General features: G+C 38.0%; 1 protein-coding gene across 3 annotated transcripts in view; it reads right to left on the bottom strand.

Annotated features, from left to right (window-relative positions):
- The window catches only part of doc2b (double C2-like domains, beta), a 130,523-nt gene that overhangs the window by 21,960 nt on the left and 95,855 nt on the right, over positions 1-12,708 (bottom strand). For 2 of the 3 annotated variants that reach the window (XM_079488331.1, XM_079488330.1), the window contains one exon: positions 11,520-11,599. In XM_079488331.1, the coding sequence (XP_079344457.1) occupies positions 11,520-11,599 (80 nt within the window). Of the gene's footprint in view, positions 1-2,329; positions 2,354-11,519; positions 11,600-12,708 lie in introns of all 3 variants that reach the window. The other variant, XM_079488332.1, reaches the window with a different exon arrangement.

The following is a 12,708-nucleotide window of genomic DNA, read 5'->3' as shown; positions in this document are numbered from 1 at the left end:
TTGTGCCCATTTATTCATAACCCTTTACATACAGCCCATCATGGCCTTTCTCTTCCTGTCTCCTCATCAACAGCCACAGAGTCCAAATCGGTTTCTCTCACAAATGGTTTATCGTTCTTCTGTTGAATGAAATATATCCTGTTGGAAATGGTCTCGGCTTAAAACTGAAAGAGGCCAGATTCTTTAAAAGGAAGGGGCTGGTTGAAATCAAGTGCATTTCATGAGAGCAGATGGAGGTTCCAGCACAGATGACTCTCAATGGCTGGGAGTTGTATGGGCTCCAAACACCAATCAGACGTACGTACACAGACACATGCCCATAATGCACTACAGACAAACGTGAGGGTGGTAAACATAGGGTGTCTGAAAATAAACTGACAAAACCACGTAGAATAAATGAGCAAATCATAATTCATAAAAGCATTACAAAACGTTTGGCATGAAAATGAAGCTGGGAACGGGAAAAGAATGTAGCGTGGGAATTGATTTCATCTTAAAATTGACTGAATCGTTATTTTCATATTGAATGGAAATGTGTTTTTTAATATTTCATGATAAAATCAATTAAAACACTTTTCCACTTTGTCATTCCTTCCCTTTAACAAGTGTGTAGACAATCCCATGAATCTCTATGTATTTATACAAAGAGTATTAATACACCAGTGCAAGACGGAAAACCAATCCATGATTCACATGAGGTCCTGATTCAGGGTGTTGAATGGCCGTTTGGGGGCAAGGAACCGTTAAACATCTCGTGGCAGGAGTGTGCACACACATTCACGCCCATCTGATGGATGGTGTTCACAGGATTCCACCACAGCAGATGGAAAGATAAATTAATACTAGCATGGGTGTGAAAGCACCCAATGGATTTATCTCATTCTCAAGCCATGACTGTATGCATGGAGGCGAGACATGGATACAGACACCTCTGGGTCCATAGCTGCGGTACGAAGACCATATGCAAATAAACACCCACACAGGAACAGTTGAGATTCTGCACATTAAACGGTCTCTGCTTTTTACCATGCATGCATTCATTTTGCTTTGTAGTTCATAGTGAAAAATTCAATTTGACCGAGAAACCGTTTTACAGAGGTAACAAAACAGTTCAAGGTTTATTTAGAATTGTTTAAACGATCCCATGTATTCCCAAGCACATTATCTTAATTGAAGATAATCTGTTCTGTTGTGTTAGCCAACAAATAAAAGCACAGAAGTGATGCCAAGTGTGTTATGGGAAATACAAGCAAGCCCAGACGAAACCTGCAGGCTTTATTTGCATCTTCTGGGATGCTTTATAAAGAAAATGTTTAAATGGATGAGAGACCTGTTCACCGTTATTGATCAAATTAGTAGAAACATTTAGTAAATAAACACGTAAAGAGCAGGAGACGCATAAACTTTTGAATTTATTTGTAAACTAATGCTAATTCTGCAGAAATTGATTTTCTTTTTGTGGAAAAGGATATACAAACAAGGAATAGCACAAATGAAAGAATGTTTGGTGCTACAATCTAGTCCCTACAGACAAACTTGTCCAGTTTCATATACTGTATACCAGTTAAAAGTTAAGGATCACCTATTCTTTATTTATTTATTATAAACATTCTTAAATAACATTTAGTTTTGCAATAAAACAACTTCATGTGTTATATAATAAGTATACAAATCAAAAGACTATCAATAGCATGAGAAACCTGTCAAGTGATCCAAAACTTCTGACCTGCAGTTAGGGTCACTAAAATTAGGGTTATCAATGAGGGTCACTAAAGGTACTCATTGGGTCGGTGAAAAAATGCATTAAAAACACATTAAACATAATAAAACCTTTCAATATATTTCTAATAATTCAATTCACTTTCATATCTTTCAAACTAATAGTCCTCTTATGTTGTGCTTATGAAAGAGAACATTCTTAATGACATAAATGTGCTTTTTATTGTGAGATTGCAGTATTGAATAAGGTCTAGGGCAGTGGGACTCCCCCTTTTGACTTCAAAATAAAGCACTAAGAAATATTGTCTTTCAATGGTCTTATTCATTCATTCATCTTGAGCTACCTTGGAAGAAACACTGTGTGGTCACTGGGTCTGAGCATAGAGCAATAGTGGCTGCACATAAATGGCCGTAACTGACCGACATGTTCCCTGCAGGTCCGGTTAATAATAACTCATACCAGTACCTACTAATGCCTCTAATAAACTAGATCTTTAGATTACATTCCTCAGAGTGTGTAAATTGTCTCCAGCGTTACGGGGGGAATCAATAGATGTTCGACAGGAGACACACAGGAGAAACGGAAGGCACGAGACAAAGAGTATCTTACCTTTTTGTATCTGGGAACAGGGAGCTAGACACCATCACAACATTTAACAGCATGCAGCCATGCAGCGAGTGGAATGTGTGCATGCAAGACAGAAAAGATGGAGGAAAGAGAAGAAAAACAAAATGACACAAAAGAAAACCATTTGCAGACATGCAGTGATGAAGGAAAAAATAAAAACAGGATGGCACGTGAGAAAAACAGCATACGTGAAAATAATGGAAAAAATATCCCCAGGCGAGTGTGTTTGACCTGTGTGCTTAACAATGTACCTGGAATGGTGCCCATCCATTTCTCTAAATGCAAAACTTTCAAAGGCTTGTCATTACAACTCCAAATTTAGCTGCCATGCAGTGATGGAGTGTGTGGAGGTACATTGCCGCAAAGAGAAATAAAGAAAATGTGAATATCGTTAGATCGACCCTCAATTTCACCTGCAGAGAATGTCAGCCTCAGATTCATCGTTCTCACTTAACGGTTTATTGTGAATCTGCTTTACTCAGAAAGTTGTATACGGTCACGTCAACTTCTGGGAGAACGCTTCAGGCAATTTTGAACAGGGTATTCTACTGAGAGGGAAAAGTTGGAGGAAAAATATGTCAGTCACATTAAACTTAATACAACACTTTTGGAATATGTTCTGACACACAGCAGAGTGACACCACAGGCAAAACAAATAATGAGAATTAATATCATTTCATTAAAAAGTAGCATGTTAATTTGCTGCCTGAGGGTTCAATTAAGCACCCATTTATCTAGTTTAATGCTTCATTTCGGTTTAAGCGTCATGCTTGCATCAAACTCCGTTGAGAAAAACGTCTATCTGAAGATACACACATGCTAGGTGAGCATAGCAAGGCTTATTAGTGCCTAAATATAACCCTACATCTAAAACTGTGACTAATAAATGTTCTACTAAAAATACTAAGGGGTCAGAGGTAATATCTGGGTTTCCTACAATGTAAAAAAAAAAGTTATTTTTACACCTGACGATTTTTTACCGTCTTTTAAAAAATACATGGAAATACTGTAAAATAAAAGTAGTTTTTTACAGTGTATCTGCTTGTTATTTGGAAGATTTTTCACTTGCAAACAAGCAAACAATTTATATGTATATCCTTCTCAATGGTGAAAAAATTCTCCCTTTTCAAGTTTTAATTAACCACAAACAATCAAAATAACAGTCAAAATATTAGCCATGTTCAATGATACATAAGTAATCTGTGCACCGGTTGATGACCTCTGTTTATTTCAGTGTTGCAAAATTCCTTTGGCTCACATCACAAAGCCAATGCTCCTGGTGAGCGTGTGACCGCTGTACACCAGGAGCTAATAAGGCTGACCCTTTCAGACCTGTCCGCTCCCAGACAGAGAAAGAGCAGATCACAGGCAGGTGACTTTAATTGAGTTGATGGGAGGAGGGGATGTTGGCCCGGCGGTAGGGGTAAAGGGGATACACTGTGGGAAAATAGTGATGGGAGAAGTGCTCCGTTGAATAGGCAGCTGCAGAGATGACGTATTTTTGTGTACAAACCCCAGAAGCGTGATAACATTTTAGGACTTCCAAAGTCTATGGGTTTTTTGATCAGGTTTTTGGTAAATCGCCTCGAAATATTTTCAAGTTTTATTCTATGTCATAAAACACACCAATTATAACCCGCTTGTGATTTTTTAAAGCCTTATTGTGTCTTCATAATGGCGGTTGCTAACAACTTGCTAAAAGCGACTACTTTGTAAGATTATTTCGATAGACAAAACGGGTAAACATCATAAACCTTATTTCTTCACAGAGCGTGTTTTTGCAATCTTCCAAAAGTCTATGGGAAAAATGTAAAGGCTTTCGGTCGAGGGAACCATTGCAGCACTAGCTTCTGGGTGAGCCTGCAAAATTAAAAATGCCTCATCTCTGAGGTACTGGGGTGAGTGAAGAGAAGGGGGTCTTTAATGCATGCTGGGGTTTGATAAGGCTGAGTATCAGAGGAGACGTGTCCTTGTTTGACCTTCACAATACGTACAATAATGACTCTTTCATTTTGTGTTCATTAGTTTCAGGTATGTGCAAATAAAACAATCAAATTGTGAATTGCTTGTAAATTGTGAATTTGCTAAACCATTGCATGTCATTCATATGTCTACATTTTATTGTTTCAATCAAATTCCAGTTTCCATTTATAAAGCCTTAAAAGATTCATGCTCCTGACGGCCTTGGTGGAATGAAGGGTTGCACTTCTCTTTCTTGTCACGTGTGTCTGTTCAAAAGGACGATTAGTTTAGCACTTAGGAACTGGTGAAATATCAATTTGACAAATGACTATGGTGGCCACTGGAAAAACAAAATATTGCAGAAAACATTCTCTAGTGTCCTACAAAACTAGACATCAATTGGTGTCAACCCTTAGTAATTGCATACTTGTTCTTATTTGCAGAAAAGGTTGGAAATTTTATACAAATGCTTTGTATCAAACAAAGTGTGGCAACAAAAAAACACGAAGTTAATATTGGGAAACTTCTGTTTAATACAAAATACGTCACAGTCCTTTTCACCTGTGTAGGTATTTTCCAGTCTCTTGTGACAGGATTGTGACAGCTGTGTGTCTCGTGTCAGACCATTGACTCTTGAACGTGACTCAGTCTTGTTGATGGAAAAGCAACAATAGATTTTTTTAGCTTTACTTAAAAAAAAAATACGGTGTTGAACAATTAAAAAACAACAACAATACGCCATTCTTTATTCTGACTCTATCTAGCACCTTGCTGCCCATCACAGTCCTTTAGCTGTGATCAAAGTATATGACAGCCTCTTGAACTGTATTACTTTAACATCTTAAAAAGTATCACTTGTCAAGATGGGCATTTGTATGTCACATCAGCTGTGTCATGATAATAAAAAGTCAATTCCAGTTACAGGAAGTATTAACATGATGTGATTGGAAACACGCTGTAACCGATGTTTACAAAAATCTCCACATAATTACCAGCAGGTGTGATGGTTCTGCTCTGAATACAAATATTCCATCATCTGTATTTCTTTGTGTGTAAACCCATGTAATCCCTTGTGCGTTATGACAGTGCATGTCTTTGGATCAACGCTTATCACGTCATACCAGCAAATTCCCTCTCACACCCCAACAAAGCTGTTATCCAACCACCTGCAACCTTCATTCTACAGATTTGTGTCTGATCTTCCGGTGACTGTCCATGGTCCTGAAAAATGTAGTTGGCCAAAAGCTGTAGTGCTAAAAATGTAAGTGAACTAAAGCGAAATGTGCAGGCTTGAAAGGCACAAAACACCGCAAATCTACACGATCACACCATCTTTAAAACTATTTATCAGTAAGGGGTTAAAAATCAATTGCATTCAATTTTGGATGCCAATCAACCAATTCAGAATTTATGTGTTAATGTCCATGATACTAAATCCTTAATTTATAATTTAAATCAGATACAGATCGGTCGGATTGCTATTTTAACCCAAATCTGTACATTGATGTACAACAAGTGTCACTACATGATCAACAGACAAGCCTTTTGAATAAATAGTGTATTTACTTGTATGGTTTGGAAAATGAATGGTCTTTTGTTTAATAAGTCATTGAAAAAAATAAATGTAAATAAATGGTTTTAGACATCATGGATTTGGTACAAAATATGAGAGCAATAACATGATATGCATACTGTATGTGCCAAATGACTCGCCGCTGTCCATGGTCCTGACCAAGCTAGTTCCTTAAAGGAATTAAATTAACCAAAAGGTTCCTTCTCAAAAACCCTCTTTTATCTTAACTGTTTCACTCATTTCGGTTTGACGAAATGGACGTGGTAATTCCTACAATCCTCTTTTTAGAAATGACAGCGTCGTGATTGTCAGATTGATGGGTGCTGTGATGTGATGTAACAAGCCATGAATCAGGTTCTTCACTGAAGAGCGTTCAACCAGAGGAAGACCCTGGTGACAGGGTGATTGACTACATATCTTAAGTGCTCGAAGCATCTGTTTCTGTAGCTTTTAATAAAGGACGAAGTGGGAAAAACATCGAGTGAAATACTGTGCAGGGTTATCAGCTAGATTTTGAAACACCACCATTTTTCTTTTTCGCAGCATCTTTAATTCCCCTTTCGAAGTACATAGAAAACAACAGACAACATTAATAAACAACATAAATAACAACAGACATTAAGTCTGGTAGAACTCTTCACTATCAACTAAAGTATTCTTGGCAAGAACTGTCCATTTAAAATCTAAAGCGACCAATCACAGTTTGCTTTTTGTATTATTTTAGTCACATTGCAACTACAATATGTATTAACACGCTTGGAATAAAGCAGGAAGTCAAATCAGACCACAATAATGTAGTGTCCTAGCAAAAAGCATTCGACTTGAGGTAAAAAAAAGAAACACCTTTAGATGACCTAAGGTTAACCTCACCACAGCATCACAATCTCAATTCTCAACTTATATTGATTTTTTATTGAACCTATGTTCTCAAACAAAAATGTTGTTCTTTTCACAACCAACTACAAACTCATGCCTGAATCCATTCTGTGTTAGAAATCCCACTTTTAACAATGCTATCAAATCCCAATGAATAAAACCAGGTCCAATTGCTCCAAACCTTTCTCTCTTTTCTATATCCCGTTTCTCTCTCAAATGAATCACATTATGCAAGTAAAAGGGCTTGCCGATGCCATTTCATGTCACAATAATGTGTTCATCAATCCATGTTCCTCAATCAGTAGAGCATACACTGGACAGCATGACCTCCATAAAGGCCCGATTACCATAAACCGGCTACCGGCTATACTCGCTAAAAGCATTTAAAGGGCTTTCTAATATGTGTGCGGAATAACGCTGAAGCTAGTTCCTGTGGGTTCCCGTACAGCAAAAAATGAAATGGTACATGCTGTGCTTCTCAAAGAAATTTCAGTATTTGATCAATAGCTGGGTTGGCTGCCGTGACTACAGTATACGAACAAATATCGGTCACGTTCCTTGAGTGTGTATGTGTATGCACGGGCACACAGGTATTCTTATACTTATAATATATAAATGGGCACATAATAGATTATTTGATGAAACTATACATAATTCATCATGGGCATCGGACAGCAAAGGTCAAGCAATCCATGCAAAGTCAAACAGCAACTTCTCTGCACATGACAACACGCATCATTACCTTCCGCTTAACAGTTGGCCGGTTATTCATTTAACGTTTTGGATGACTGGCTACTTAATAATTCAACAGCCTCCGTTATCTGCATAATGTTGATAAGGAGCGGCACAATATAAGACAACTGTATTGAAATATTAACAGGCTGTAGTCTGATAGAAGGCCTTGGTCGGGCATTACGTGGGCAGTGTTTTCTTGTGAAGCTGTTGAACTTTTTCAGATTTAGAGGACAGCCAACGGAAAGAAGATCAAAGAAACAAGGGTCAATACGTGGGCTACGGAAAGCTCGTCTTTGATCTCTTTAAATACTTTGTGACTCTTCCCACCTGTCTGCCAAAAGGGTTTTCTTTTGAAAGTGGTGTTTCTCCCCTACAAACTCAAGGACAGACATTTTACATGACGTCTCTTGATGATGATTATTCAAAGGCTCTTGTTGTTCACGTAGGAGGACTTTAAAGGAAAAGTTTGAAAAAAAATGAAACTTAAGTCGTCATTTAGTCACCCATTTAGTCATATTGTTTTCAATCTGTATGATGTTTTTATCTACTAAGAAACACGAAGTTTAGCATTTTCACACATTGAAAGTAAATGGAGAGCTGTCAAACTTCACCAAGAAATTTTTTCAAGGCATAGTTCAGCCCAAAATGAATCTAATGCCATTCCATTTTTTCTGCGTAAGAAAGTAAGAATGTGGGTTACCAAACAACCAAACAGTATGGGCTGTTAACTTTCATCCCATACCATGACGAAACCACTGAGACACTTCTCAAAATATCTTCTTTTATGTTCCAAAGTGAAAAACGTTTTTGGTTTTGGTATATTTTAGTGTTTATAACCCCTAAATTAAAGACAAGCCTTAAAATTGTATATATATGAGTGGAATGGTTGTTCTACTTAATCTCTAAGGGATCTGAGAAATGATCCAATATAAAGTGCTCAAAGGAGAATAGTGTTACTAATGGGAATAGCACGTTCTTAGTCTGGGCGCACTAGTTATTAGAGAGGACCAAGTTGGCTCATTTGTCTCGTAGGCTTGTCCCCTTTGTGCAGTTCCGAGAATAAACAGAGAACATAATTTGAGGATGACCAGGAAGCTTGTCCCTGGCTGATCCAGAAGCGTAATCGCATTTGGTGTTTTATATACAGCAAAACATAGAAGAAGCACCACTTTTGTTTTCGACGAATATGTCATCTCAGCCCCCTGCAATGACATTATCAAAAAGCCCAGCGAACTAACCTCGGTGCATAGCTTACTTAAGCCACCTGTTATTTTTTAATTACAAGGCGGCCTTGAGCATCTTGCTTTGATGTGACCGCAATGCAAAAAAAATCTGTCTTACTGGATGTTCAATAAATATTTTGTACTTTCTTTGCTTTATTAAAGTGGTTTTGATATTTTTATCAAAGCTAGGGACAAAAAGCAATCGCCTGGAGCATAATTTGTAAACAGAGAAATGTTTATATATTATATGTATCAATGCGCTGTTGTTTCTATTACGCTGTAATTTAGCTATTTCCCTAGGGGTGTAAGAAACTGGTTGACACACCAAGAACCTCAATATTACGAAATTAACTTTATGACTTGTATAGTCACTTCACACAGCATGGATGTGACGATGGGAGTAAATGTACAAAAACAAAAAAGAAGCTGTAAGTGCCACATGCGGCACCATAAAGTGGTGTGAGAAATTAGATTTTTTTATGTGTTGAAAAGGCAATGAAAACAATTACAGTAATTGTTATTCCAGATCACATTTTATTTACAAAACTCTGCCTGCTGCAATTGAGAATTTAAATGTTCCCAGAGCGTTGACATCATTGTACTACAAAAACTGTAGGTTTCTAATTCTATATGTTCAAATCAAAACTTCCTGCTCAGTCCAAAAATAGTTTTTATTGAAACTGTCAAAACGCTCATTATGACATTATAGTGTGACAAAAGGCCAATGCCTACTCCTACATCATTGCCTCTTTAGCCCCACCCCCCTAGTCATGTATAGTAGATGACAAAATTAAAGGCCAACTTTTTTGGACAATTGACATCTTTGCTTTATGCTAAATATATTATTCAAGATGTATTGAACACTTTACCTTCATTTTCCATAGTTGTACATATTTGGGTTATAAACTGGAGCTCAGCTTTGAAAATAATTCAAGGAGGCTTGGCAGTCACGTGTGTCAAGTCAGGAGACTTAAAGTCACAGTTAGGAGATTGGCTTCACAATATTACTACATAAGAGAATCAACGACATGCAGTCAGGGTTTGTTTCAGTAATTCTGTCCAATAGATACCTTCAAAGTTTAGCGTTATGTACCATCTAATTCATATTTTGATGGTTTAATCGAACCCGAGGGAGGATTAAAAGCCAATATTGCACAATTATACACCCTCTGGATATCACTACTGTAGGGGGTAAATACAAGAGTACATCACAGCAGTGTTTTAATATGCAAAGCATTAACAAATAAATATGAATCAGCTGCAGTAACTCCTTCAAAATGTTGTTATCGCTGCATTGAAACCAGTTGACAATCAAATATCTGAGAAAAGCAATATTTTTGAGCATACTTCTAGATACACAATATTCACGTGAGAAATTTTGCATGGTTTCTTCATTTCAAACCAGAACCAACATCAGGATCATGGATTGGACCACCAGTCTTCAGGACCGTGCTGATTTGCTTAATTCTCTTTGTATATAGGGTGCAAATAAATCAAGCTATCATTGAATTCCCCATGAATCCCCCCAAAATCTTTGGTTTCTCCAATCCATTCGTGCTTTATAAAATCATTATACTCCATTATTCACTTATAACGGTTTAAAAAACGATTTGAAAAAAATCTCTTTCATCTCATTCTGTTTTAAAAACCCAAGTTAGGATTGATGGCAGTTGTTTAGATGTCATTAAGAGTGACAGTTGAAAGGGTCTCTCTCTTTTTTCAAATCAGTGGCTCTTGTCCCACAGGCATTAACACATGCTCCTCTGCTGAAGAGAGATAAATACAGGCACCTGCAGTGCATTACAGAATTTCTGAAAATGACACTGAAAGGTGTCGAGTGTGTGAGCAGAGAAAAGTTTTACGAGTGATCATACTTTGACCGAGGACAGCAATTACGTTGATAAATCACCTCGCTGTGAGAAACAAGCTCTTCATCCTAACTGTGGATGTGCAAAACTAGTCAGTCATGTTCGCAACTCAACTCAATTCTATTCATTGACTTTATTGAACAAGAAAAAATGTCAAAACTTCATATTTATGAAATGAACTATAAGTGGGGCGTACATGACAAGTGGTTGGAGGAAAGGGGGGTGAAATATGACTTATTTCAGACGTGAAGCAAGTAATTACATTTTGGCGAAATTCTAACCAGCATGCACTGCTTCAAGTCTTCAAGTCAGTGCCGCAAGAAATCCAACACATCACGCAATTTCAGCATTTCAAAATAAAGAAAGGGCACCAGCCAAAAGTATCAGTATAGGCTACCGCACATATCTCGCACCAGAAGCTTTACTGTAAATGATGCAAAAAAAGTTACAAAAGAAAATAAACTGCTGAGCTTTTTAGTGTAGACGTAAAGTGAGAGGAACAGCTTTTGAAGGAGAGAGACAGAGAGGATGCTTGTAGCTTGCTGCTGGGGAGACAAAGCAAGTCTAGACCGAATACTAAGCAAAACAGACAGCAGCAGATGCTAGCAGCAGTCTGTTGTCAGGGGAAATGCCTCCCACACTACAACAGAGAGAGCGGCACACAGGCAGACATAAGCCAAAGGGATCCCCTCAGAGCATGAACGGCCGTACACTTTATAAAACTTTATAGACATTAAAGAAGCCAGACTAACAAAAGAGAAGAGTTTTAGGAAGAATCTTATTGTCCCAAAAAATACTGTATTTTATTTGTGCTGTTTGTTCTACTGCAAAAACTGGTGTTGATGAAAAACGTGGATATGGGTCTGAATTTCAGACTTGAGATGTATTCCCCTCTCTCATACACACCCATTGTCTGGGGAAGTGCAGGTTCCTACCTTGGCTTTGTTGATAGTGCAGTGCAGGGCATTGTTCTCCTGATCGTACAGAAGGCTGAAGTCCAGAGTGCCAAGTGTAGCTGCGAGGAAACAGATAAAAGACAGAGCAGACTTTAGAATATATGCAACGCTCAACAAGTTTAAACGTATAAACCAGTCTAAAGTTCAGACCACATTTTGTTATCCCACAGATACACCTATTCATATGCCCGATGTATAATGCACACAAAAACCGGCAAGCTCTAATCTGATTGGCTGGCTAATACTTAAGATATTAATATTACACTGCTGTTACAATGAATGGTGAGGAATGCAACGCTCAATATGGCCGAACAAGCGAAGGAATTCCCGCCTTCCAGGAAAACGAGCCAATCGTCAATCAATAAAGACTGACAATTCTCTGGGGCTCTCGTGAGACATTTGCCCGCTTATGCACAGTCGCGGTCAATGAGGCGACATCGAACGACTTTTCGCTGCATCGCAACTTGCACGGGTTCAGGTTGCACAGGTTCTGCAGGGAAATAAAAGTATCCGCTGAAATAAACGCTTCCGAGATAAAACTAATAATTGGATTTGCCAACGTTTGGAGGAATGTGGTCTTGAATATTTTATATTCAGAGTTTTGTTGGAGATACAGTATAAGCCCTGGGATGGGATTTGTTTTATATGGAAAGGTGAGGTCATGTAATAGATACCAGAACTTCACCAAAATTTGAATCCTGTAAAAACGATCATCTCAAAAACTCTCCCCTATTTTTTAATATTGTATTTTAAACCGCACATTTACAAGAGAACTAAGAACTAAGTACAAGGACAAATCTGCATTAGAAATCCACAGTGACAATAACTTTACAGAAATGAACACTAATCCCATCTGCATAGGGCAACACGAAAAGTGTACTAGCTTACTTTTCAATCCTTTTTTTGCTGGGACAAAGTTCTGTCTAAACAATTGTAACGAGATAAAAAACATTATGTCGAGGCCTGGTCCCCTCTCGCACTTCCCTGATGTCGCTCCTCTCTTATGCTTCCGGAGCTCCTCCGTGAGAGAAGCGCCTTTCCCTCACGGCTCTCGTCCCGCCCTGCTCACCACAACAAGATTTTCACAAATTTGATCTCGTCGTAGAAACTTTTGTGCTATTTCTTCTCTTTCTCCTAAATTGTATATACGCATAATTCTTTTTAGATT

The sequence above is a fragment of the Barbatula barbatula genome (genome assembly GCF_947034865.1).
Source record: "Barbatula barbatula genome assembly, chromosome: 2".
Taxonomy (NCBI): Eukaryota; Metazoa; Chordata; class Actinopteri; order Cypriniformes; family Nemacheilidae; genus Barbatula; species Barbatula barbatula.
Note: the sequence above shows the minus strand (reverse complement) of the source record. Positions and strands in the feature narration are given on the sequence as shown.